Here is a 27285-nt window from a genome sequence, read left to right as displayed (position 1 = left end):
ACGAACGTGATGACTACTTTACCTTCGACCGATAACAAACTTTGGAAAAATGGAGAACATTGGCGAGATCAGTTCCTGCTTTACCCTTGACCGCTTTTGACGGGTAGATTAATACGTAGGATGAGATGGTTCAGTTACAAAAGTGAGGTTAGTAATTATGGTGGACGAATCTACGCGAAAAACTCTCAGTAGTATTCCTTTGCTAAGTACAAAGGCAGGACCGCGTGATAAAGAATTATGGGTCAACAGATTAAAGGAAGAATATCAAGCTTTAATAAAGGTAAACAATTCACCGGGTGTATTATCTAATTTTGAAGAAACGATGTCCGATCTTCTAGCCATATGTTTGACACCTAATTGACAAATTCCATTTTACTAAATTCTGTTGGCAATTGCTTCTATTGTAAATTTTATCACTCACGATGCTACGATTATAGCTTCCGCATTTATATTTTCTATGTCACAGTATGTTCAGAACAATAAAGGTTCGGACAACGATTGGTTTCGGTTGGAATCTAACAAGGAAGGAACACGATGGTTTGGAAAATGCTGGTATATGCATAATCTTCTGAAGTATGAATTCGACGTTGAATTTGATGTGAGTAATGCAATTTATTGAGTGAACAGACTCCGGGAACTAGAGACCTTTTAACTGATGGATTAATACATATTTAGATTCCTGTAACCTATCCTACAACAGCACCAGAGATAGCACTGCCTGAATTGGATGGTAAGACAGCAAAAATGTACAGAGGCGGGAAAATATGTTTAACGGACCACTTTAAACCGCTTTGGGCGAGAAATGTTCCCAAGTTCGGGATTGCCCACGCAATGGCTTTAGGGGTAATTCTCAATTTGTTCAGTCTTGAATGCTCTATAAATGTTTGTATGATAAAACCGATTTCTTGTGATTTTAGTTGGGCCCCTGGCTAGCGGTAGAAATTCCAGACCTAATCGAGAAGGGTGTTATTAGTTACAAAGACAGAGGGGATGAGTAATATATACAAAGTATACAATTATGAAAAATACATTGAAGCTCTATATGGATTAATATTGTGTAAATACAGGTGAACATTTCAAAATGCATATTTTTTTACCGAGTCTTGTTGACATGCATCCATAAACTTAAGGAGGAAAAACTTTCTTAAACCAATATTGCGAATATATAATTCGTTATTTTAGCCTCATAAAATATGAGTGTATCACCTAGTACTTTCACAAGTCGCCAATTAGCAAATTTTTTCGAAGATTAACATTCTAAATCGAAATTTTAAGTTAGAAAAATACGTTAAATGTAAACAGAAAGATTTGTTTGTTTTATACATTATTTATATTCCTACATACAATAAATAGAATTGGTATATTAGTTATTTGTCTTCATCACTAAGTTTGACTTTTTTCGTTTCTTTGACTATTTGGTCAAGACGGTGTAAATCCTTAAGAGATACTTCGCCTGTTCCTCTCTTCAATGGTGTTGGCTGAGAAGCATCAGGCTTCCATCCAAGCATGTAGATTATTTGAAATGTTGCTGGTATATACTTCGACCCATCTTTCTCATTCAATTTCCCATAAAATTCTTCATAAATTGATGCTGCTGCTAGTCCCGTATCCCGTTTCAAATGAAGCTTACGATTTCGGGCTGCATTATTCTCCCCCATTCCTGAGAGTGAAAGACAATTTAATGACATTGATGCTAGTAATGTTAAAGTTGTTTGCAATTACCAAGTAATGTAAAAATTAAAATGGCAAAAAGGGTATTGTAATATACCTTTCAAGTCCCACATTAATTCGTACATGGTAGGAAACCCGACAACTATTTCATCGGTGTCAACTGTCAACATAGTGAATCCTGCTCTATTTAATAAACTGCCTATGTCTCTGATCTCGGTAAATGGTGAAATGTGAGGCGATATGCCACCCTCTCGCTCTAATTCTGCTAATTGTAACGAAGACCTGAAAAAACCAAGATACTATTAAGTAGATATGGGAAAAAAAACAATAAACTTAAATAGAATCTTTACATGAATTGTAGACCGAGTCATAATGTTATAGAATAATACCTTAGCTCGTAAAGAGTATCGCCACCAAAAACAGCAGCCATGAATACGCCGTCGTTTCTTAAGCTGCGTATTATTTGATTAAAGCATCCTGGAAGATCATTAACCCAATGTAAACTGAGACAGCTTATAACTAGATCTAAACTATTGGGTTCGAAAGGCATATTTTCTTCATCGACGATCTTTCTTTCGACTTTGACACCTTCGGTTGTTTGAGCTTGTTTTAACCAAGTGGGGCACATGTCAGCCAGAATTAATTCCTCCACGCTGTCACTGAGGACGTGTTTTGATACATGGCCTCGACCGCAACCTAAATCGAGGGCTTTTTTAAATCTGCGTTTTATGTCAAAGATTCTGTCCGACAATCTGTAACCAACCTCATCTTTTACATAGTCGTATAACTCGACATCTTCGGCTCTAGCTGCACGTTCCCTTTGCATTAATTTATGATCACGGTTGAAAACGTTCATTACACTATTTGGAGGTAGCGCGTAAGTTACTCTTGTGTAACTTAACCTACGAATACCGGGTGGGATTGTTTTATTCTCATTTTTCATGTACTGTGACGCGAAGTCTCCGAGCTTGTGCAGGTCATTTTTTAAACAGCGACGCTGTATCCAAGGTATTTTCAGTATCGACATGATCACACAATGAAGCACCACATTTGCATCGCAAGCCTGAGGCCAGTCAATGTCACAGCATAGACAACTTATTGTCAATGTTGGAGAACAGGTAGAAAGTTAGAAATCCGTGGTAGAAACCAGGGCCTGGAATCTTATGATAGGCCGACCCTAGGCTACCGACGACTAGTACTCCACTCAGTTGCCCTTGCCGGATCTAACGGAAAAATTGCCGAGGCTGGCACTTTTTGGTGGGATATGGTTATTCAATTACTGTAAGAATTTACACCACACAACGAATTACGAATATAAACCAAAATCACATGCACATTTCCTTCACTTTTAAAACAATGATGCAAGCAGCGCTCCGACTTTTCCGATTGTTGTATTGCGGTCCACTTGCACGCATAATTCCCGCCAAAATCGTAAATACACAACGCAAGATGTCCGACACGCATACATTTGTAAGCATTTGTTTCCCACCTTTCCCACATACGAGATCCCATTCCCACCAAAGGCCCACATCCACTCTACATCCGTGGCATTCAGTGAAACTAGCGTAGAGCAGCGTATACATAATTTGATAATTTATAGCATTTTATTTAGACTACTATTCAGTAACGTACTGGCATGGCGAATCTTCTACTCAAAGATGCATTAAGTGGACTAATAGCCGTGGAAGATATTATAGATTGGTTGACAACTGACGACGTCGAGGTAATTTACATTTCACCTCAACACCTGTCACTTCACCGGTTCATACAGAAGCTTTCAAATTTTTGGAGGTTATGTTGATTACCAGTATCATGTAAATATTTTTACAAGCATATCATCAGCACTTATGTATTTTAGAATTCGAAATGGGATAATTTCAACAAATCTGGATGCACGCAGTGTGACTTTCTTCTGTACTTTCTAAGTTTTCTACGGGAGCAAACGAAAAGGTAAATTCGTATGTAAATACAGGCTGAAACCATATGCTTCTCATTCATATTACTATCGTTGAAAATCGAACGTCAACCTTTACTCTATTAACTAACGAAATCGGTTTCCGAACACCAAATTTCTAATAATTCTGAAAGTTATGATGAACAGGTTTCACAAGACGTTATACTTTTGTTAGCAAGCAGAATTAATTTATATTTTTTTATACTTCATTTATTTTCATCATTGGTAGATTTCTTTTACTTTTATAGTAATTGGGTATTCATTTACTTTGATCCTTTATGAATTTTTTTTGTTTTCAAATATTGGAACCAGAATTTTTTGATTTTTTATCTTAGCGTACTTCACGGCTCGTATAATGCAAGACAAACTCCGACCAAAGAAATTCAATGCTGTGGTTCAACAAATGACAGATTGCAGAAAACAAATGAAAGAACTCATAGACGTGTTTCATTGTTCAATGCCGATGCGAACTCAGTACCCGATTCAAAAAATGAGGATACCCAGGGCTTGAGAGGCCATGCGCGTAACAACGTCTCTGCTGTGTCAAAACAAGAAATTTCATCAATAACTAACACTGTTAAATTGAACAACAAGTCTCTGTTGCGCGAGACGGATGCGATTAGTGAAGGGCAGGCCATGTTTAATGTCCATAGGATTGGGGGAAACCAAAGTTTGTCTATTCCAACAAGTACAAAAACACCGGAAAAAATGAGAGTTGATAGAAATTCATCTGACGGTTCTGACATTGCTAAAAAAACAACGACTAGCACACCATTAGTTGAGACAGATCCTTCGAGTAAGGTTCATAAAATATTCAATGGGTTTAGCCAGCACGTTTCTAAAGCAGATGCGCTTGGTCTTACTACTGATGAAAATTTTCAACTTTGTAGCACGCCGGACATGAAAACTTTATCTACTAAAAAATCTGAATGTTATACTGGTATTTTAGAAAACCTGACAAATTGCAACGAAAATTTTGATATATCGAATTGTTTGTCGGTATCAAAAAATGACAAAACTCCAAATAAGCTATCGAGTTCTTATAGAAATGGAATTAAGGATGGCAGCTTAGCAAACACGTCATCAGTCTTTGGCGATAGCAATAATGACTGGCATCATTTAAACAGTTTAAATATGTCTCCAGAGTCAAAGAATTCGACAGTAGATGAATCCGTTGTGCTTAGCAATTTCACGATTGTTAACAATAATTGCGAAACTCCAATATCGCCTTTGTATATTAATAATGCAATGACGCCGCAAAATTCTAAGTTGTCGTACAGCAGAAGTGTGGAGCGATATCAATATTCAAAAAGTAGTCCGCAACATTTCAACGATAATAGTCCTAAGCAAGGTTCTCATCATATCCAAAGGAACTTAAAATCTACACCCAGGCAGAACGCCAGCCTTGGAGATTTTATAAGCATTGATTCACGAGGTTCTAAAAAAAGCAGTTCGAAGAAAACAAATGCAAGAATACAATCAAGCAAGAGTAGTGATAGCGAAGGCTCGGTGATGGATAAGTTATCCATAACAGAGGATGGCTTCCCAGAGATCGGAAAGAGTTGTGGAAGAAGGAAGCGAAGAATCAAGCCAACAAAACTAGATACATCAGATGATAAAGGTACATCTCTCTTACTGATAGAATATTAAGTTTGACATTGACATTAAAAAACCTAAACACTTTTTTGACCAATTGGCTCACCGAGTTTTCAGCAATAGTTTTGTCTTTCAAAACATAACACAAAAATGATCAACCATTGGGTAAAATCGTTTGTCATTTCAGGAATTAAAGAGAACTCAACTTTTGGAACAATAAGTAGACCACAAATAGTAAACCCTCAATTCTTGGAGATATTGCAGACTGATAAGCCTGACACAACACCATTCGAACTTGAAAGGGATTTGTTGCGATTAGAGAGACAGAAACAGCAAAAAAGCATACCCGATACATTGGCTGAACATGTTGAGCCATGTATATTGTCAAAAACAACTAATATAAAAACGTCGACTGCACCACTTTTAACTCCAAGCTTACAACACGTTGAAAATCGTCAAGCTTTGGATAAATTAGTAAAAATTTATTCTAGCTTGTTGGATTATAATTTAGTTATAAACCCTATGACGGAATTGAATTTTGTGATATCTTTAATTACTTTGCAACATTCATTTGGAAATGATAAATATCAGTCAGTTTCGAACAATCACAGCTTGAAAGAAAAGAGTAATGCAGTGAGATCAACTGTTGAAGAAAAATCTCTTAACGAGAGTGATGAGTGTCTGATCGATAAGCATGAAAATTCGAAAAAGTGTGTAGATATCGAATTTTTGAACGAAGAACTTGGATGTCAGGTTCTGAATGACGATAATATTTTAAGTACAGACAAAAATGTTTCATTGCAACGTAAAATCGCAGTTGATGAAGTATTTGAGAATTTGACAAGATCGTCACTGGATTGCAAAGAAAGTAATTGTACATGCGAAGGTCAGTTGAACCTTTCAACGAAAAAAATTCCTATTCCAGATGAATATTTTCAAACGATACACAACTGCATATATTTTTCAACCTCCTTCTTGAACACTCAAAGAGTGTTGTTAAGTTTGTTAGATAGAACTACGTTGAAGTTGCTTTGTGAAAATAATCGAATTGCTACATTTTCACCTGGTCTACAAGAATACCTAAGTCAGTGCTACAGAGGAAAATTGAATGAATCAAGTCAACTCAAGCAACACTTTAATACTTTCAGGTAAGGTCAAATTGTTAATTGTTCGTTGTCGGAGTCGTTGACTGAAAACTGTTGAAGACGGTTACCTTAATGGGGTTTTGTGTGTCTTTTGGGATTGCGTGTTGAATGGCTTCTGCCGATGAGGAAGCTACTGGATTGCTAACACGCCTTTTTATAGCTCCAGACCCACTTACGCACTGAATACTGATCTTAAAAATTCACGCAGAGGTAACCGTCTCTAAATTCTTCCGCCAACATTGAAGTTTTATTAATTTGAAATATTTGAAATTTCATGTTTTTTCTTTCGTAAAAAATGTATTCTCCCAATTATTCACCATTTGAATAAGGCATCGGTTTTCAAATGATGCACTTTTGACATTGATTATTATTCTTGCAGTACCACCGAAGCAAATGTTAGCTTTCAAATCGATACGGACAATCGTGAAAATTTTCCCTCTCTTGTTGGCTTTCAAAGCTTTAGGAAACAGCGTGACTTGTTTTATGATGTGATGAGAATTTGGGAAACTCATCATCTAGCACCTGGGTGGGTGTTTTCTATTGCACTAGCGGGAAAAATTCGGACACTGCTATCTTTGCATAACGACGCAGCAAATTATTGTCACTTTGCAAGACTATTTAAGTCTCAGTTATTGTTATCCTGCATTGGAAATGGATCTAAGGTGAGCATTATGTACTTTGTCGGGAAGTCGTTTAAATAATACGTGCGAGGTACTTTTCAGGTATAGCAACCAATTTTTCACATTTTATCGATTATTTGCTTCTAATATTTTAGGAGGAGCCTGTAAACGATGAAAGCTTCAGCTTTCTTAAATCATTGAAACATTTTGACCCAGAGAAATTGACACGACTACGTGAAAGATTAGTTACGCCACTTTCATCCAAAGGACCCGTTCCACCTCCGTCATTTCCCGGAGTACAAGAATTTTATAAAGATTTTATTCTGCATGCTGCAAATCCTATGTTCTATGCTCATCTCCAAGATTGTTTGGTCCATGAGATAATGGAGCTGAATGATACCCAATTCACGGGAAGTGAAATTGAAGATACAGGTAGTTGATTGAAACTTATTAGTCATTATAATCATCATACAATCACAGTTGATTCGAGCTTGTATGATGTTTCCGCGAAGTTAATGTTGGGTTTCTATTGCTTCAATATTTATTTCTGCATATTTGAATTTTTCTTTTAATAACTTAATTTTAATTTTGTAGAGACAATGGTTGACCAGGAGACGAAACAGAATTTTGTTACGTGCATTTTGAGTTTAAGACTTCTTGCTAAAGTATTAGGATTCCTAATTTCTTTGCCATACAGATGTGAACCACACTCGCTTGAAAGTGTCTTGGCTACGCAACTTGAGCTACGAAGTCAAGTAAGTATTACAGTAATTGATGAAGTTTTGAAATGAATGGGCGTGTAATTCAGGTGCTGCATTATACCATCACTGTAATTTCGTACGTCACTGTTTAATATATTGTGCAATAAAATGTATTATTGATTACAGGTTCTCCCGCCCTTAAATCTTCAATATTGTCTTCAAACTGCAATAATTAATGGAAAGTTAGCTCTCACTGTACCGTGGGTGGTCAAATACTTGGCCTTATTGGATCCCGTGTCCTTACGATTGCCCTATTACAGGACAGTGTTGGAAATGTTGTGCTACATTTACTGCGAATCAAAACATGAATCGAGACTTGAAAATCCTTTGTCGTTGAAAGTAAAGATTCTGTTGAAATTCAGCATTGGATGGCTTTTTGAACTCTGTAACTTTCCAGAAAGATTATACTTCAATTGCAGATTATCTCCAACTCATAGAAAATTCAAATCAATCAGCAATTTCAGTTCTAAGAATTTACAAAGTACTCTTGCTATAGAAATCGAACGAACAGGCAGTGATCTCAATCAGTCAAGTAACTCTAGCCCTTGCACAGACAGTCTCGAGATAATAGACGAAAGGATATTGTACGTGTGTTGCCCATTCTTGGCTGAACTGAAAACGCTCTTAATAGCAGATCATTCTAACTTGAATAACAGCACCACAATTCGCCATATAACACCTGTTTCGCGTGGTTTTGAAAAACCATTCGGTAGTACCAGTACTAAGCAGTTACAGGTATGAATTCTTAATAAATAGTTTGTCTTGAATGTTGTATTCCGTAACACATTTAAACTGATAATTTATTTCACAGTTGCAACTGGAGGAAGCATTTTTTCATGGTCAACCAATCTCTACCCGAAAAACGGTTGATTTTGTATCTGAACGGGTTGCATCCAGTTGTGTAAAACACATTTGTAATTCTGCTTTACCACGGGCAAGAAAAAAAAATGTAGTCAAGTTTCAGGATGCCCTTTCTCAACGTATATTACCTGACGATATCAATAAATTCAAGGTTGATATTCTAAAGATCATTAATTTTTATTTGTAATAGTAATTTTTTTTTATTGATTAACCAAGCATGTTATTAAACATAAGACCTGTTGTTTACATGCTTCTTCTAACCATAGCATCCTCAATTTCAGTCTTCTATGACAGCGGAAATGCATTCAATTGCATCGAATTTGTCGTTGGAATTGAAGACACATTGTGAAGCAGACATTTTGGAAATGTGTGAATCTCGTACTATGAAGTCTATTGACTCTCTTTTAGCAGAGGACACATTACCATCTGTTAAACAGATGTGTTCTCAAATTGCGGTCAGAATAGCAACAGAGAGGGTTAAAAACTGGATTCAGTCCCACATTACCGATGGATCCTTATTTTTCAAGGATATGGAAATGGAGGTCGACAAAGCTTATAAAAATAAAAGCAATCCTATTCAGTTTGAAAAGAAAATTCATAATACTGATGCAGCATCTCCTACTGATGTGATAATTGACCTTCGAGTGAGTAGTCTGATGAATTGATACAAGTTAATGTACTTATATAGTTAAATATTGATGCCTTAAAATTTCAATTATTTCAAGTGTTGTTATATTATTACATGTAATGTTACTAAAATTAATATCCGATTTCACGTTTTTACGAATTATCTGTTGCAGTCAATAATTTGGGAACTGTTGGAGAATAAGGGAAATTCTGTGAATTTGCAAAGTGTTTTACAATCTTTAGACAATGTATATAAATCTTTAACGGAAAGAGCAGATTTATTACTTGGTCCAGAAAAAATAATTGGCTCCATGAGTGTTGACTTGGCATTATTCTTAGGTAAACAAGCCCCATTTAACTTATTTAAATATTTTTTTTTTTAACTGGACTAATACGTTAATGTATTCCGAATTTCAGCTGCACATAGAACGGATATTTTTGTTTCGGAAGTTCACGCTAAGCTAATTCGAATATGGAAAATGGAGTGTTTAAATTTTTTGCAAAAAGAATTAATTTTGCCTAGAATTCTTAGTCCACGAAACATTATGCTTCTGGCAAACCCACAAAATCCAGATGTATGGTTGTCTCTTGGAAAATTTATAAAAAGACTGTTGAAAGAAGAAGTTTTAAATGTTGAGGCTTTCAGCGATCAATGTACAATGCTGTTGAGATATGATTGGCCAATAGTAAGTAAATTAGAGAGTTTAGAAGCAAACAAGTACTACATAGTACATTTTCCCAGAAAAACAGTTATTTCTTGCTAATATCTTATGGTATTGTGCACCGTTTGCATGTCCTCTCTGGTCTGCAATTACGTGTAATCTGCTCAACAATTCATTTTAAAAACCTTGATTTTAGGATATATTGAAACATTTATCGAAATGTTTGACCAGTGGAATTGAAGATTTCAAATCTACGAACGAGGAAAGTCAAAAAATTAAACTACTGCTTCAATGGATAGCGGAGACTTGTGATGAGATGGAATTTACGTTCGACTGAAAGCATAATTGTTAAATGAATTGCTTTAAATTACTCTTTATCAGAATGACAGATTTTGGATAATTTACATACTGCATATTGATTGTAGTCGACGAAGTAAATGTTTATGTAATTGTATGTACTAGTATGAGCAGTCATTTGTGCTATACGCTGCATTCACAACTGTGATGTTGAATTATTATCAAATATATAATAATTTCGTTGAAATTGAAAGGTGTTTTCGTTGCACATATCTACCTATATATTTATTTCATTATAATTACGAATGGTTTAATTTTTTCCAAATACAAAAAAGTAAATCCGCTGTTTGAGAACTGCTGCATCTACGACCTGCTGCATGCTGAACGTCGGTACATGCGTCAGATATCAGTGGTACTCATCCTGATGCTAGGCCACTCGTAGTCTTCGACACGTAGAATCGAGATCAATGGCGATTTTATCAAGTGACAGTTCTTCGGTGCTGTCGAAAAAGCTGTTTTCATCAGTTGCCAGAGATAAACGTTATATTCGAAATGTAAACAACTGACAATTGAGTCATGCAACTTACGTATAAGGTATATACGTGACTAATCATGTAGTACACGCAGTTTATATTACAGTTTAAAATCTGATATCAGAGGCCTGTCCCTCTACTAACATTTTTGAAAGTATTGCCCATTGTTTATAAACTTATTACAAACATGAAATATGTAAATAGTAAAAACTTGCTAAATATTCATTACTTTTCCGTTTCATTGTTCTCTCATCGGCTTTCGCGTGAATTTTGACAATTATACTTGATTATTTCTAATTGTATTAAGCCTAATGACAGTTATGAACTATCATCAAATCATCCGCATTAGGTTATTATTCCAAGGTTTTGAATTGGACTGTACATTACGTACGAGTCACAAACGCTCGTAATTATTAGTCGTTATTTACTTGTGAAACTTTGTTAATATTGAATGTTATCAATATTTATTTTTATGTTCAATTGAAGATAACTGCTTATCTTACGATAACATCTCTGAACGCCACGACACGCCTACTCTGCTTTTTCCTGACTGATACTTTAAAGAAACAGGTTATATTTATGTACCATCGCACTTTGTGTTCAGTTACAAACAATGTGAATAAGATAAAAAGAGCAATGACAAATCCTGTGCCCTTTGACCAACAGGTAGATATGAATTATCATTTGAGGCTATGAATTGGTCAACCACTCAGTTACTTGGTAATGAATGACAGTATTACTTAATAACAATTGCATGACTTTCAATTTGTTATTTCAGATTTTTTGGTAGAAATATGTAACGTTGCGATACTTTTGGGGAGAAAAATTACGTTATAACCATGGCGGATGCAGACGTTTATGGTAGTACGACCCCATCCCCGTGGCTCTCCGACATGCCAATAAATGAGCAATTCATCTGGTTACTCTGTTCATTAGTATCTGTCATCTCCTGGGTTGTTTATATCGCCTATTACAACAGCAGAGTTATTGGATACGTTCTTACTAGGTTGCTTAACAGATTTGTCATCCGTGATGGATATGTTAAAGTTGGTAAGTTTGAAGAAAAATTTGGTTAAATTCAATGATCTCGGCATATAAACTGTAACTAGGAGAGCCGAGCTATCTGCAATGACAAATTAAGGTTTCAACGAAGACTATACCTAATAATAACGTAAAAGGGTTATACTCAGTTGTACTTTTTGCCTGTTTATTCTTCAAATTTATTTTGTGTTTAGCATTGAATTAACCTACTCTTATTCTCATTTTCAGGATCATTTACTCTTAGTGCACTGAGTGGGAAAATAATGTTCCGAGATATAGTTTACATCACAAATGATTATAGCGTAAGAATTCAAGATGGGTGGCTTATATTTCGATGGTGGAGAAGTTATGTTCCAAAAGATGTTTCTGAAGGTAAATATAAGTTATTGATAAGATACCAACTTGTTAAGACTGTTCTTGCATAATTTTGTTCACTCACTAAAAAGAAAATTAATTTGTAAAAAACAATTGCCCCGAGATATAATAAGAATTTTTATTTCATTCTAGATTTGTCTCATTCTGATACTCGTCTATCAGTTATGTTGAATGGTTTTGAATTGCATGTCTATAATCGCTGTGAGCTTTATGCTCAACTCGAGAAACTCTTTGGGTTAACTCCCCAAGTGTATCCTGACGAAGAAAATCATAATGTAAATATCGACGATAATGATAAAGAGTCCATAAGCAATGTAGCAAATGAAGCCCGTCACCAAATAAATGCAATGGATGTCACTCGGCGAGTTAATAATATCAGAAGACAGGAAGCTCATGTAATTGCTAGAACTTGGAGAGATTTAATTCCTGTCATTAAGTTGGACATTTGCACTGTAAGTTTTTAACATATGTTATAAACTTGATCTTCTTATTGTATTAGGCAGTACCTATATTCAGATAATTATCCAAATTAAATTCAAACTCTTATTTCATCAATTAACAATCTTTCAGGGAAGAGTAGTGTTTGGTAATCGTTTAGTTCCTACAACCCTATCCATAACGGTCGAAGAAGCACATTTCGTATATTCTACAAAGCCGGCTGCATCTCGATATGATCATTTCATGCATTTCACCAAATGCAAGGCTGAAAATTTCAAAGTCATTCTGGCCCCTAGTCCTAAGTATATTGGAATGGTGGATGAACCGCCAAGATACATGGGTGAAGGATTTGTTGTGCTGAGTTCGAATAATATGGAGCTTTATTATTACATGGATCAGCCAGGTGTAGTTCCAGAGCATCCAGAAATGATTAGGTTAGCAAACGGGGACATGGTTGAAGCGATGCCTCCCATTTGGGGAATTGATATAAAGTGTGGTAAAGGTACAGACTTCAGTTACGGCCCATGGGCTGATAGACAAAGAGAACATTTATTTAGGTTTTTTTTCCCAAACGATTATCAGCCATTGAAAATTACAAAAGCACCTGTTCCTGGCGAGAAAAGACAAGTTCAGTCGTTTGATATTCGTTTGTCAACCCTGAACGAAGCTACGGTCGATATATTATTCAGCAAGAACAAAGAAACCAATGCAATCCACATAAACGTCGGTCCTGGATCATACTTAGAAGTTACCATGCCTTGGATAGTGTTGCAAGATGGTTACACTACAAAAATAACAGGACAGTTACTGCATCTCGAGGCGACAACCAGTTTACAGTATAGAAGTTTAGTTGAAAGTGAAACTTTGGAGTTTGGAATAAAGTGTCATTATCCTATAAGATGGAACGATCATCAGGAATGGGTACTAAATCTTACCGGCTGCAAAGCAACTGCTAATTTAGTTTATTCACACAAAGAATTCTTTCAAGATATGATTAATGATTGGGCCAGTAAAGCGAGGCCAGATCTTTTACATTTTGTACCATATACCTGGAAGTTTAGTTTACTATTGAAAGAATTTGAATTATTAACTATAAGTAACGAATACAACTGGATCGACTGTTCTTCTCAGAATCAAGAAAATGCGCACATTGCATTTTGTGGAGACTTGTTCGATCTTTCGTTTGATCTGCCGTTTGTGGATTTTCTCCCAGTTACAATACCGCTGCGATTTTGGATACAAGGCGAAAGTGTGGACTTGTCTTTTTATCTACCCGAAGTAAATACAAATCGGAACATTCTATTAGCCCTACATAAAAATGCAAAGATTGTGTCAAGAGATGGATCGGTTCGCCAATTAGCAGACTTGGATAGAAATAAGAAGTGGAGAAACGTATGTCAGAAGGAATTTGGCTGGGTCGATTGCTGGTCTGTGCCTATCGTTGCATTGAGCATCAATTATACGTATCATCCCTGCCCACCTCTGGGCCCAACTCCTCAGGCAAATATAACTACTCCAGAAAAAGAGGAAATTTTATTATCGCCAATGCGAATACCCAGATGTAGAAAATCTCCAGGACTTCATTGGACTCAGGATGGTTCCCAAAGATTTGATCCACAATCCCTTTCACCAGACAAAGTTAGTCTAGAATTGGAAATAGGCCCATCAGTTTTAATTACATATGGTTCACTTATCAAAAATTTTGTACATTTGAAAGAAAACATTTTTGGAGACTATCAATCTTTTACTGATATGCAACAAAGTCGTAGTTCGTCCACCACTATGAGTAATGAGCGCACCAAAGAAAGAGATGTTCATAATAATAGTATCGAAACGTCAGCAGAAGACGAAGAGTTAAAATCGAAGCCCTTTGACCCCAGAGATTATCGACCTATGGAAGTCACTGTGGGGATCACAATGCATGATATTCAAGCTCATCTTGTGAAAAACTGTAATGAAAATGATCCCCCGTGCCCAGTTATTCTGTTGGAGCGCTTTGGCTTTGAAATGAAAAAAGGCTACAAGGAAACAGAATTGCAGTTATTGCTCTCTCCAGCAATTATGTTATTGATGGATAATGTAACAAGATCTGGAAGGGATAAACATTTGAATCAAGGGCACCTTATGCTGAGCGCACTGCAAGTCAGAGGACATGCAATGTTTAGCGACGAAGGAAGAAGCTTAGACCAAGAAACGTTAGAGTATGCTTGGTTGATAGAAGTTCAATTAGGAAAATTGAGTGGTAAAATAAGTTCCCCGCAATTACATCATCTTTTCACTACGTTAGAAACGTTTTTGTTAATGGTGAAAAATACAGAGAATAATTTAAAACCTCCCGGAACACCACATTTCTGTCATCATGGCCTACCTCCACTTCAATGTGCCGACAGTGACCCAGATAACCATTACAGGTAATCAGGATGCTTATTTAATTTGCATACAAATTTGTTGCATCGAAAATACTGATTTTTCATTTTGGATAACCATCGGCTATTGAATACAGGTGTCCTACTTCAGAAGACATAAAGTATAGAATGACAAGAGTATCGTTAGACGCCATTGACTTATATCTGCAAGAAGCTGGAACGGCAATTCAGATTTGGATGTCACCCATTCGCGTGTCTACTTGTAATCTTCATGGTCAGCAAGTGAAGTCCGGTGTTACTGGAGTCTTACCTGCGATACTAATACGCCAGTTTGTATCAGCAGCTGAACATTTTGCGAATGCCAGTAACACAAACACAACTGGAAGCGGTCGATCACATAATAACGCAAGCAGCCGCATGTCAGGTGAAAAAAATTACTCTTCAAAACCTTGATAAACAAAAATTGCGTGCAATGGTTACTACAGAATATTGTGAAAAATGGACCAAAATTAATTTTATCATTCAGTGCTTTCTGAATCTAAATAATGATTTTCTCTTGCAATAATAGGTGATGGGTCTGATATTTGGCTTGAGGTGGGCTCAGTATCTTTAGGCCCAGTTATAATAGAAGCAGCGATTTCATTGCCAACACCAGAACACAATTTACATTTGGTGCAGAATAAATATTTAAAAATGCATGATGAAAGAACGAAACGGTTGTGGTTTTTATGGCCTGTAGAAAGTGGTGTAAAAGCAGCAAAATGTGGATGCATTGGTGGCTGTGCATTTTTTGGCAACAATAAAAATGGCACAAGATTTTTTAAACCGAGTTACCACGATTTGCAGGATGGTATTAATGTCGCTGCATATAGGTGAGCTTATCAGAACTTTCAATTGAGAATATACAAACTCATTTTGCGAATGATAAAAAAAATGACGCACGTGAACTTCTAACAAAGGAGTAGCCCAGGTAGTAAGTGCAAAACACAAAATTTACTTTCCTATAGAAATCTGCATTTCTTTTCTTTACAGTACCACAAGAAGTTGTTAAAATGCCATCTTTAATATCGATAATTGTAATTCATTGATAGTCCAATTGATCACGGAGTTGTTGAATTCTCTGTCTTTGATTTTGAATCAATAGTTTATAAGATTCTACTTCGTCCCTCATATTATCGATCAGTGTCTTCATGTCCCATGAGGCATTTTTTCCATCATCATCGCAGGTTGAGAATTTCCATTCATTTGCATCAGCTATTTTTTCAGTCAGCATTTCCCCTCGCTGGGCTTCTTCAACAACTAAATTCTCTGTCTGTTTTATATTTGTTATCATGTCGGCCAAAAGTTGTTCATTTTGTTTTGGCACATCTTCTATTACTTCGTTGGTAGTCAGGTACATTATCTCTTCAACGTTTGAGAGGATTTCATTCCACTCCCTGTATTGATAATGGTATCGTACAATACGTTATTTTCAGCTCATATAGGGTGTACTAACGTTTCATGTTCATATAGTCAACTAATTTTAACTAACATGATTATTGAATATTTATGATGTACCTGTAAACTGCTCGAGCTTTGTTGTACTCTGCTTTTCCAAATTGTACTTCTTTATACACCTCGGATCTTATACTTTCGATTAAGTTTTGTTCCCTTCGTTTACCTCTCATCAGAATAGCTTGCCTATCTTCTGCTAGAATATCCAGAAAAGCTGCTATAGCTTCTTCAGGGTATATGCTCGATAATCTGGTCATGTCAGTTTCAGGAGGCGGTCTTGTTACAGCTAATTTCCACATAGACTCTGTTGTTTCCCCTGAATTTCCCATGCAGGACTCGGATGGTGCGACAGATGCCATCATACATTCTTCCATTTCAGCCAAAAGATGTCGACGTTTTTCCTCTTGTTGTCTTTACAGATTTCACAGCATTCACAAATATTAAAGAACACATATTGTACTTTTTTCTGCGCAGCCGCATTTTGAGGTCTCGAATATCAACTTTTAATTATTTTAATTGGTGCAATTATAAACTTTTACTACATGTTGATTTTTACTTTTTTTGCTAGTGAAGTTTCAGTGCGGTTATTTTAAACACCATTTTCAAATTTGACGTAAAGACATATGAACTATGATGTATGTTAGTCTACTTTTTCATGCAGCAAAAAGAGTGAGAATATATGCCTTGCATTAGTTTGTCTGTAAAGGTCAGCATGGAACCAAAATTTTTGGGTTTTTCTCATGACTTTCCTAAGCTGTACACGGATCTGAAACTACTTGATACTATTAATAGCTGGTAATTCTCACCTGACAACCAGCTTTTGTCTCAGAATTTCTAATATTTTCAAATGTTGTTGTTCTGGTTTCAATTTGAAAATGTGACTCATCTTCGGAACTTTTTTTAAATCTTGGCTCAATCTACCGACAAGAAAATTAACTAAATCATTTTCTCCAGATGGCGGACCTCTGATTTCATCATCAATTTGTTTCAAAAGCACATCATAGTAGTCCACTTCTTCCTTATTACGTCCGCATGGTTTGCCCATATCAGTCTTCAATTGATCATAAAGTTGTACGATATCACCTGTAAGCAGAGGTACTAAGTACACTGTTTTAAGGCATAATTCCGTTCCTACACTCATGAGTTATTGTCTTTATTGTTTAAAGTTTTATTTAATGAAGGGTCACATTGAAAATAGTTTCAATTTTTATGTAGATCTCACCAGAAACCTTCGCTTCAATATTCCGAATGTAAAAATCCTCCATTTGTGACTCAGTTGGATGATCACCAAGGCTAAAGGTTGAAAGTTTATGTAAAGCCTTAATATGGTGTAATTTGGATTTATTCGTTGCACATGGTATGATTGTCATATTTTCTGCTGCATCCAATTTCTTATCGATATTTAAAGCAACAAATGCATACGTCCCTCGATTATCTGGTAGACATCGTGTTGCTACATATGTTCTACCATCAGCTGAACGCTCTTGAAAATCCTCAATTATTTTACCTATGGGGAAAAAAGTCGACTTTATTTATCTTCGCTCACTGTTCTGTAATATTCGATACTTTGACTCCTGTTTCTTCTTGAAGATATTGCTACACTATTCTTTACAATTTTCATACCTACTACATTTTCTCCAGCATCTGTAATAGATGCCTCAGCCGGTGGTGGACCAAACACTCCTGTTGCTGTAGGTAGAGGCCCATCGGCAGGTGCTTTCAAGAATGGCCCAGCCATTTTTCCTTCTTGCATATTCATTAGCAAATGTAAGAGATACAAATTTCTATTGCGTTTTTGAGATATACCCTGTACCTTTTCGCCACACAACTTCGAAAGCCATTGGGTACACAGCGTTATATCTCTTTGATCGACAATTTGAGGAAAATAGGTCTTTGTCAGAGACATAAACAAGAGGAAATCACGATCAAGATTTTCTTCAATTTCTATTTCTTCCGCCATGACTAATTGTGATTTAAAAAATCAAATCAACATATAAAATGAGTACAAATTTCTAAACCTAATTTGTTAAAACTGGTCAAATAATGTACATGACATTTTTGACACTGACAGGTTTCATAGTAATATGTAGCATAGATATAGAAAGTAATAGATGTTATACTGCAGTTCTCTTTTGTTATACATAGTGTGTTTCTGTATACATATAATATTATGGAATTACATTATAGAATCTATGAAACTGGGAAAGAAAAGGGCTTTGGACAATCTATTTTGCATGAAGGCCAACTAGTGTTTCATACACCCCCCTACAGCTTGCAAGATGTATCATTGCAAGACATTCATTATCCAAATGCATATCTCAAAGTAACAGTTGTTCCTGACGAAGCTCAAAGTCCTAAAGCAGGGTTCGAGAGGTCAAGATCAACAATCGATCATAGTAAAAATTCGAGCAAGGAAGGAAACAGTAGTACTAAACTAAGTACAGCTTCGGTCAGCCCGTTGGTTGGAATGGCAGAAAGAAAACCTCTGGGGCGAAGATTTTCTTACACATCTGTGCGGTAATCATATGTTAATGATCATTTTTATTATGTGTTCGGAATTTATCAGTAAAAAATGTGTTTTTTTTTTATTATTTACTCAATGAAAAATATTTATAGAGTTTGTAGAACTGTATCATACCTTGTTGCATATTTTTTTAATTTTCTAATTGATATATTGAAAGCGGATCCAATTTTTAAAATATGGAAACAAATTATGCTTCATCCAATATAGGGGAACCAACATGAATGATGTTCCATACGCTCGCCTAGTTGATGCCAGTCCCACAGTACAACTGCCGCAAAAGCTGGATTCAGACTCTATATTAAATACAGAACGAAGTAAATCAATACTGAATGTTCCTGAAATTGAAACTGCACCAAAAAGCAGTGCCTCAGATTCAAAACTAGCTGTTGATTACTTTCATACACCAGCTAGAGAGTGTTTGCAGCAAAGTAGTAGTCCACAATCGTTACCAACTGTTCCAACAGAACAGACTCCGCCAACTACACAAAAATTAGTAAGCAAAAAAGATGGTGTCAATGTTTCGGAGTCTCACCATTCATTATGTGCAAGATCGGATTCTGAAGAACGTTTAAGACAAGAGGTACGTTGTTTACAAATGTGTATATTAATAAATTTAATCCATCTTTTTGGGCTAACCGACAATGATAAAGTGTGGGTTCCTAGTAATCTTAAAAGTATTGAGAAGTAATTTTTCAATGTTTCGCACATTCAGGTACAGAGAACAATATCTATGTCATCTGAAAACCATTCTGAAGCATTCTACTCTGCGGATGAAGACATCAGTCATGGCCTTGGTGGAAGTCGAACCTCCAGCCTTCGACAGTCTATTGTTGGTTCTGGTACCGTCTTGAATCACAGTGAAACCATGAAAAAGAAGTTTTCCTCAGATTTGTCGATAGTTGAAAGTTCAACAAACGCAAATCGCACCGTAGTAGAAAAAGCACATACCTTAGAGAGAACTAAGACACAAAACTTGCACTCTAAGAAAAGTTCGAAGGTGAACAGAAATGCTAGTTTCAGAAGTGTAGTCGATACTAACGAAGCTGGTACCCTAATTGATACATCTGACAGTCATTCTGTATCCTCAACAAGTTTTATATCAGCTATGTCATCACAAGAAGACATGACATTAGTGAATTTACATATGCAAGTTAACAAACCGATTGTTGATTCCCCACTGTTAATGTCAAGCTATGTCAGTCATCTGACTCAGGTAAGTCTTTGAAATTTCTCTTTGCGTTTTATATATTTACAGTGGCATCCAGGAAAGCTACAATAGAGTTGGTTAATAAAAGTAAATTAACTTATGCTCCAATTTTTTCGCTTATACTGTATCAGGTTCGGTGTTCAAACTGGGTTCAATCATCATTACCCTGTAGTGGTGATGCTTTCACCACGCCCTTATTTCAAAGGACTGAAGATGGCAGGTTGGTTTACATTGGTGGGCGTTATGTACCGAAATTCGATGCAGTCACTGAAGGTTTCACATCATTGAAGATGATTACTAGAATTGACGGATCACCTAGAGCAAGTTCTTCTAACAAGACGCCAACACATCCTTATATTTGGGATAGCAGTGCATTGATTCAGTCTGAAGGTAAACATGTAAATTTTATTTGGATGATGCTTTTTGTCAAGTTTATGCGCAAAAATATGTGTAAACTTTGATTATTTACTTAATTTTAGGCTTGTGTGACAGTATGATCGAAAATGTTTTTTTATTCAATGATATTACTTTTTAGGTGATAACAACGATATCGCACATGACGAAGAAGAATTATTGACTGTACAGCACGAAACTGGTTCTCGTACAACTGTTATTCTGAAACTGAAGGGTGATATCGATATTATGTTGAGTCCAATGGTATTGGAATCGTTACAGCGTTTTATTGATGCCATAATACCAACATTGGCTACTTTGCATCCATTAACGATCTTAAATCACCTTCACAATGAGTGTCTTGGGAGAGTTGAAGGTGCCAATATTTTGAAACAGGATCAGAGTTTATCTTACTGGAGTCAAGTGCAAACTAGTTCCAAACGGTCAACTGCAGAAAGGAATATAAAAAACGGAAATGGTAAGTATCAAATTTTGGCGTTTTTATCACCACTTTGCTTGTATTATTAATTTTTTTGATTGACCTACAAGAAATAAAATTTATTACGCAAACATTTTTTAATAAAATTATTAATTTATTTTTTTACAGTCCAAGTTGCACTACAAACGAGCGTTTATGAAGAAAGTATTACTACTCAAGTACAGGGTACTATAATCTTACCAAAGGTGATCTTATTTATACTGATATACTTTATAATTCGCGAAAGACAAAAAGCTAGTTTTTATCACGGTTAATTAAGAAAGCAATTAAAAATTCATTACGTCAATAATAGGTAATGAATTTAAGCTTGATTTTACAATTTTATATCTATTTACTGAACTACCACACCGTTTTGTTGCACAGGTGAATATAACATTGTTACAAGCGTCAGTTGTGGAAGAAATTATTTCATTTTCTGCACTGGATAATATTCGAGACTTGACTTGCGTTTCATTGTTTGCCATTTGCTTTGACAATGTTACGACGAGATTTTATATTGGCAAACAAGCAAGAGAAGTAGTACAAACATTTCATAAGCCAGCAGTACAGCCTAATCAGAAGAAGGTGAATAAAATTAGTAAAGCCTTTTTACCCGCACATCAAACCGCTGCCGCCACTGAGATTATTGGTGGAGAACCAGTTTATATTGAAACATCAGAAAAACAACAAGAAGAAACTATAGTTACTTTGAATATTGGTAAGAAGCATTAGTGCCCAGCATTCCGTACCTAATATTGTTAAATAATTAACTTATGAAACTTGATGAAATCGTTAGATAACAACGTATAAAAATTAACTATAATATAACTTGCACGCCTGATCGTATTTTTATTTGATTCAATTACATAGGAAAGATTCATACACAATTACGGCGACTTCGAAATGAATCATCAATATTAAAAGATGCAGTAATAACAGCTATACCTGTACATTACTCCAAAGTGTTGTTTACATGTACACGAATAACTTCGCCCTTAAAATGTGTTGACTATTACCTGCATCAACCTGTCGATGAAAAAGATAAATATTGCGTAAGTATTTCCTTTTGCTGAACAATTGTTGTGCCTAGCGCTATATTTTTCATATATTCTTGTTTATTTTTGTGTTATTTTAGATGCAAATATTACTCATAAAATCATGTTATAATTATAAAAATTCAATATCACTCATAATTGTATCTTAGACACAAACCGGTCCGTCCCAAGCAACTGAAGAATTCACAGTGGGCAGTGGGGAGGACAAATTAGGATTCATAATGTTTGAATGCGGCTTCGAAGGGATTTCATTGAAATGTGTCAAGAGATCACAATTTGAGAAAGGTGATAATGGGCACGAGGATAAGAAATCAGAAACGGAAATTTTTTGTACAGATAGCATCAAAAGCCGTGATGAACTAGAAAATACCATTGGTATGGCAATTGTTGTATATATTCTTTATTTTAATCCCACATTTTTATATTAAATAGTTTTCGTTTACTTTATTTTTGTTGAATAGATATGTATCCTGTTGATTATAATTAAGTATACCATATTTTTTTATCAAAATGATTCCAGCTTCAACATCGGCAACAACAGAAACAGACGTGGGTGCAACAAATACTTCTAATACAACGCGAATAAATACTAGTGCTACATGCACTAGTTTAGTCGCCAAAGAGACTAATGGCAACACAAGCTCGTGCATTATAGAACTAAAAACGGTGTGGTTCAATTTCGCGGCTCCACCGAGAACTCCGATAACTAGGAAAATCGATTACACTAGATTGGATTGGAATTTATTGAGCACAGCATCCCCAGCCATAAATGCCTGGATGAATCCCAGCAACAGATTTGCCATTAGAGTTGTACACATGGTTAAAAGCATGTATCGAAGGTCTACTGCCATCGTGGCCTGTCTCATGGCTGAAGCATTGGATGTACAGGGTATCCACATGCCAACAAAAGTTCGTTCAAAAATTATATTTTAGTATAATTCACTAAATATAGAACATATCAAGTAAACCATATATTTCAAACACTCCACAGAGTCGATATGGAAGATTAACACCACTAGCCAAAACTTTGCAAGAAGATCCATCTTGTCAATTAGGCAGTATATTACAAAATTACGTTCTACTGTCCGATCTTTCTACAATTGAGGCAAACTTAAGAACAGCTGATCTACCTCCACTGTCTACCCTTCGTCAGGTAGTGGTTTCCACTGAAATAATTAAAAAATGGTTTGTCTAATAGATCTATACGGTTTCAGGGTGTTATAGTGTTGAGCAGACAGTGGAAAAATGTACTTTACACTCCTTTACTTTTGGAGCATAACTACAAAACGAAGCATGTCAAGCCTCTGAACGTCACATTTGCTGTACCCGATCCTGATGAGGTAGTATGCTTTCTTTTATATTTTTGGTCTGTCTATCACATTATTTCATGAAATCGAATAACCCAATTATTTTCTGTTGAAAACTTGTCCATGAATTTCATTACAACGAGATACTAGTGGGTGTTTTCTTGTGGTGTTTTATTTTTCAGTATCGATATTAGATATTTTATAAGAGAGTAATAAGAGTGCTGCGTTATGCAAGATAAAGGGCAAAACAATGGAGGGTAATGAGAAATGAGAACTATGTATAATTAGGCTTCCTAAATCTATATTGATTTGAAACGATTTTCATTTTATTGGAAAGTACATGCACCAAGTATCCCTCCACAAAGTATCATTTTCTTAGGGGTTCGTGCAAGAATATTGATCGGCTACGATTATTCATAGCCTCCATCGTTTCTATCTGTTTTAACTAATTGTTTTTTAAATTGAGGTTTTAATGCAATCGAAGTAATAAGTGTAATTGGCAGTGAAAATTTAACAAAATGCGTAATCCCTTAGGAGTACTTCGTTCAGTATGTAAACAAGGCGGAGCTGGAGGAGATTGTAAACGATAGAGAAAGGAGTAAGAATTCATTTACCAAATTCATTATTTTAATTTCTATTAAAATCGATGTGCCACAGGGGATGTCTTCTGTCTGCTTGTTACTATACATAGGGAGTTATGCCAGGGATGGTTACAGTAGCTGTTTTCATGTTGTTGAATAAAGAACATTGATTAAATGGGTTAAGGTATTACAGTCCAACATAAATGGGTGTGAAATTTGTGCCCAGACCTTTTGCTTAAACAATTTAGTTGCATTCCTTTCATATAAAATGGAAATATCTACAGAATATTATTTTTAAACTTACAAAACATATCATGCTGATCAATTTCTTGTCAATTTTCATTTTTACAATTAACCTTCTCTACGTTTCAACGACATGAAGCATAGCCATAATACAGGATGGCGACAGACTGGAAAAACCGGAAATAGTTAGGGAATTTCGTCTATGGGAAAAATCAGGGAATCGTAATGGACCACAGGGGAAAACATACTGTTTTATAAATTGTTTTTAAACTTAGACTATGCTTGATAAATTCAGCCAATCTGACTTTCGGAAATGGTATTGTTCAATTTCTAATTATTTGATGATGGGTGAAACGAAGCAGTACTCTGTGTTTTTTAATACAAATTTATGAATTGAAGAAGCAGAATTCCTAGAGCCTTTGGTCCTAAAAGCCACCCAACATTACCTAAGTTTTCTGGAAAAAGATCAGTGAATTCTGAATTTTCTGACGGGGAAAGTTGGGGATATTTATTTGAGCAAAATTGTCGCCACCCTGTAATACATTACCATATACAACACCCTGTGTATCATAGATATTGTATCTAAGCATAACTTCTATTTGTATAATTGAAAAATGCATTCATCATGGTCCAATCTTTTATAATTAACATCGCGGTAAATCGATATCAAAAGAGAAAATCCATTAGCTGACAAAAAATATACTCACATAAAATCTAATTCAAGAAATATATATATTTTTTAGATTAACAATTTGCCCCAAATTCAAATATAAAATAATATGGCACTGTGCATATATTTGAGAGACTTCAAACCAGATTATTATGTGAAGTGCACCACTTGTGTGACTAACACACCCTGAACATAAAATTTTTCTTTAATTTGGTAGTTGATTTACCTGAGAAACAAAAGGTAAAATAAAGTTCACATTGCTTCTTTTTATATTAATTGCTTATAATTTCTACGTATACATGTTTCTGTGTATATTTTCTGTTCAACAAACTAATATGCTAAATTTTCCACATGTACTCAACCAGTACGAAAACGGTAATTTTTAAAATAACGAGTACACTAAAGAAATCCTTCACTTCGCCTATGCCTGTTAACGCAGAACAAAACTTTAGTGGAATATAAAAGAACTTTCAATATATTGTACACATTATACATATTGTATAATAATTGTATATGTATATACAAAATTTCTACTGCATTATTTGACTAACAATTTATTATAACCAGTCATTGTTTCATGTGCTGAACAAATGCCTTTTAGAACAACCATAAACATCTGCTTCGTTAAGTTTTGCCTCACCCAAGTATTAAGTTCTCAGAAAATCTAACATTGCCACAAGAAAAAGAAAACGGTAAAATAATATGATCAAAACCCAACCACAGTATACAACAATGCACAAGAGTGTTAGGATGATATCAACTTATGAGTTCATTATCCTTTTCCAAAGCTGTATGATAGAAAATGGTATAACGAAGCTTTCACAGTAGAAACATAGCTACCATAAATGAAAGGGTCTGCATCATTGGTATCACGAAAACATTATCACTTAGGCAATTTAGAGCATAGAAAAAAATAGGCTTGCTGATACGCAGGAAAATTTGCTGACGGATGGGGAAGGTAGTGCAGGAGATGTTGACGATCAGGAAGTGACAGATGAGTGTGCAATGCTGATCCATGCCGACCACATACACAAACATGTACAAATCAAGAGCGGCCAAGATAAAAGCCCAGGTATTTCGATCTCTGAATGAACACTAGACGATAATATCATGGACTGATTCGTCGCACTTGATCAGCTTTTTATCAGATTTCATGTTGTCGTTTTCGCATTACACTTCCAAAAGTGTACAATATTTATTTTTATAACAGTCAAAAACAGTTTTTGCTTCAATTCTAATGCTTATAGACTGGCTTCTGAATGCCATGTATCATTTGCTTTGGGTGTGAATGTTTATATGATCCATTCAGTAGTGTTTTTTAAGTTTTATCGTTAGCTTATAAAATATTCTTAATTTATGCACTTGAAGATAGACATAGTGGAATAAATATCAAGCAGATATTTCAAATACTGAAAACTGAAAAGCAGATTTCGTCTCTATTTCCAATAATTATCTGTACAGGTTTTGATATTATAAAAAGATCTTTCTGGATGTTTGGGCGATGTCTTATACCATTGATTTTAGAACATGTGTTTGTTGATTCATATACGTTGATCTTGTGGTGTCCAGAATATTAACTATGAAATGCGTAGAGTATATTATTTTTATTTCACAAAATATAAAAATATCAGAAATTTAGTGGCCCTGAATGAATAGAAAACTAGTGAGAAGTATGACCAAAATCTGTTCTATGGAATTATGGACTCTGGTAGTTTGCCTATAATTTTTCTCAATAATAGTGTGTGGTTTGCTGTGGTATAACCAGGTATGTGTGGCGATGGTTTGACGGTTCCTGTAAGCTCTCCTCGGGGACGTGATACCACTCCTTTGCCAACACCAGTTCCTGATCCGGATTCACTCACATCTCCCTCTCCGCCATTAGCTCCACCTAGGAGAGGGAGATCATTGCAACCTACACAAGTACCCGCGAGCACACGAGCAAGTATTGTTTTTCCATTACTTGCAAGTGGCGGGCTGTTCCATCCGCCGCGTGAGACTAACAATATTAGTAAGTCATCGCGGTAGATCCTTGCATGATATCAGGAACGTTTCGTTTCTTCTGATGCCTCAGGTGGACTATTAATTTTATTGACGAAATGATAATTGTAGGGGATTACTTTTATTGCTTACATGATCTGTAACACTATGATGTAAATACAATAACAGAACACCCCTTTGTATCATACAGTAGTAATTGATGAGTTAATTTTGTGTTTGAAATATTAGTCCTTGTTACTTTGTTTATTCTGTATTATACTTTCCATATTGTGTCATTTTTCATTAGTACGTTATAAATTTAAGATCATTTCAAGATTATGTATTAGCTTATGGAAATTATCAGAGATGCATATACATAGCTTGCTTACAAATGTGCAAATATATTTTA

General features: G+C 35.5%; 4 protein-coding genes across 6 annotated transcripts in view; 3 read left to right on the top strand and 1 right to left on the bottom strand.

The window, feature by feature from the left end:
* Positions 1–109: 109 nt before the first annotated feature.
* LOC124409286 (ubiquitin-fold modifier-conjugating enzyme 1) lies at positions 110–1077 on the top strand. Its single transcript, XM_046886818.1, has 4 exons — positions 110–280; positions 467–598; positions 676–843; positions 918–1077. Exons 1-4 carry the CDS (start codon positions 158–160, stop codon positions 996–998), a joined length of 504 nt encoding a protein of 167 aa, XP_046742774.1. The 5' UTR covers positions 110–157; the 3' UTR covers positions 999–1077.
* Positions 912–2754, bottom strand: LOC124409282 (arginine-hydroxylase NDUFAF5, mitochondrial). Its single transcript, XM_046886813.1, has 3 exons — positions 2061–2754; positions 1769–1953; positions 912–1660 (listed from the first exon to the last, which is right to left on the bottom strand). The coding sequence occupies exons 1-3, from the start codon at positions 2696–2698 to the stop codon at positions 1368–1370; spliced, it is 1116 nt and encodes a 371-aa protein (XP_046742769.1). The 5' UTR covers positions 2699–2754; the 3' UTR covers positions 912–1367.
* A 482-nt stretch (positions 2755–3236) lies between these two features.
* LOC124409280 (codanin-1) lies at positions 3237–20260 on the top strand. Of its 3 annotated transcripts, none has more exons than XM_046886811.1 (15): positions 3237–3394; positions 3530–3621; positions 3961–5246; positions 5817–6369; positions 6746–7028; positions 7142–7418; positions 7581–7741; positions 7874–8482; positions 8559–8759; positions 8890–9252; positions 9409–9574; positions 9653–9921; positions 10094–10367; positions 12775–12782; positions 20247–20260. In XM_046886811.1, the coding sequence occupies exons 1-13, from the start codon at positions 3308–3310 to the stop codon at positions 10232–10234; spliced, it is 4488 nt and encodes a 1495-aa protein (XP_046742767.1). In that variant the 5' UTR covers positions 3237–3307; the 3' UTR covers positions 10235–10367; positions 12775–12782; positions 20247–20260. The 3 variants fall into 3 exon arrangements, with proteins under 3 accessions (XP_046742767.1, XP_046742765.1, XP_046742766.1); XM_046886809.1 differs by having other exon boundaries at positions 5409–6369; XM_046886810.1 differs by lacking the exon at positions 9653–9921 and having other exon boundaries at positions 5409–6369.
* Positions 10633–27285, top strand: part of LOC124409279 (transmembrane protein KIAA1109 homolog) — a 29994-nt gene continuing 13341 nt past the window's right edge. Inside the window, exons 1-21 of the mRNA XM_046886808.1 lie at positions 10633–10788; positions 11506–11777; positions 11997–12140; positions 12276–12595; positions 12714–14992; positions 15085–15371; positions 15516–15819; positions 18629–18958; positions 19173–19545; positions 19678–20178; positions 20304–20562; positions 20708–21043; positions 21173–21249; positions 21428–21761; positions 21914–22095; positions 22248–22473; positions 22619–23007; positions 23090–23251; positions 23313–23438; positions 25833–25971; positions 26665–26907. Of these exons, the coding sequence (XP_046742764.1) occupies positions 11567–11777; positions 11997–12140; positions 12276–12595; positions 12714–14992; positions 15085–15371; positions 15516–15819; positions 18629–18958; positions 19173–19545; positions 19678–20178; positions 20304–20562; positions 20708–21043; positions 21173–21249; positions 21428–21761; positions 21914–22095; positions 22248–22473; positions 22619–23007; positions 23090–23251; positions 23313–23438; positions 25833–25971; positions 26665–26907 (7222 nt within the window). The 5' untranslated portion in view covers positions 10633–10788; positions 11506–11566. The remainder of the gene's footprint in view (positions 10789–11505; positions 11778–11996; positions 12141–12275; positions 12596–12713; positions 14993–15084; positions 15372–15515; positions 15820–18628; positions 18959–19172; positions 19546–19677; positions 20179–20303; positions 20563–20707; positions 21044–21172; positions 21250–21427; positions 21762–21913; positions 22096–22247; positions 22474–22618; positions 23008–23089; positions 23252–23312; positions 23439–25832; positions 25972–26664; positions 26908–27285) is intronic.

The sequence above is a fragment of the Diprion similis genome, chromosome 8 (assembly GCF_021155765.1).
Source record: "Diprion similis isolate iyDipSimi1 chromosome 8, iyDipSimi1.1, whole genome shotgun sequence".
Taxonomy (NCBI): Eukaryota; Metazoa; Arthropoda; class Insecta; order Hymenoptera; family Diprionidae; genus Diprion; species Diprion similis.
Note: the sequence above shows the minus strand (reverse complement) of the source record. Positions and strands in the feature narration are given on the sequence as shown.

Excerpts from the sequence above, each read along its gene's own strand:
- LOC124409286 (XM_046886818.1), top strand. The coding sequence starts at position 158 with ATGGTGGACGAATCTACGCGAAAAACTCTCAGTAGTATTCCTTTGCTA. Across the intron at positions 599-675 it reads AATTCGACGTTGAATTTGAT|ATTCCTGTAACCTATCCTAC; the intron begins GTGAGTAATGCA and ends ATACATATTTAG. Across the intron at positions 844-917 it reads CCCACGCAATGGCTTTAGGG|TTGGGCCCCTGGCTAGCGGT; the intron begins GTAATTCTCAAT and ends TTGTGATTTTAG.
- LOC124409282 (XM_046886813.1), bottom strand. The coding sequence starts at position 2,698 with ATGTCGATACTGAAAATACCTTGGATACAGCGTCGCTGTTTAAAAAAT. Across the intron at positions 1,954-2,060 it reads GATACTCTTTACGAGCTAAG|GTCTTCGTTACAATTAGCAG; the intron begins GTATTATTCTAT and ends TGGTTTTTTCAG. Across the intron at positions 1,661-1,768 it reads ATTAATGTGGGACTTGAAAG|GAATGGGGGAGAATAATGCA; the intron begins GTATATTACAAT and ends TTTCACTCTCAG.
- LOC124409280 (XM_046886809.1), top strand. The coding sequence starts at position 3,308 with ATGGCGAATCTTCTACTCAAAGATGCATTAAGTGGACTAATAGCCGTG. Across the intron at positions 5,247-5,408 it reads AGATACATCAGATGATAAAG|GAATTAAAGAGAACTCAACT; the intron begins GTACATCTCTCT and ends TTGTCATTTCAG. Across the intron at positions 9,575-9,652 it reads TGACTTGGCATTATTCTTAG|CTGCACATAGAACGGATATT; the intron begins GTAAACAAGCCC and ends TCCGAATTTCAG.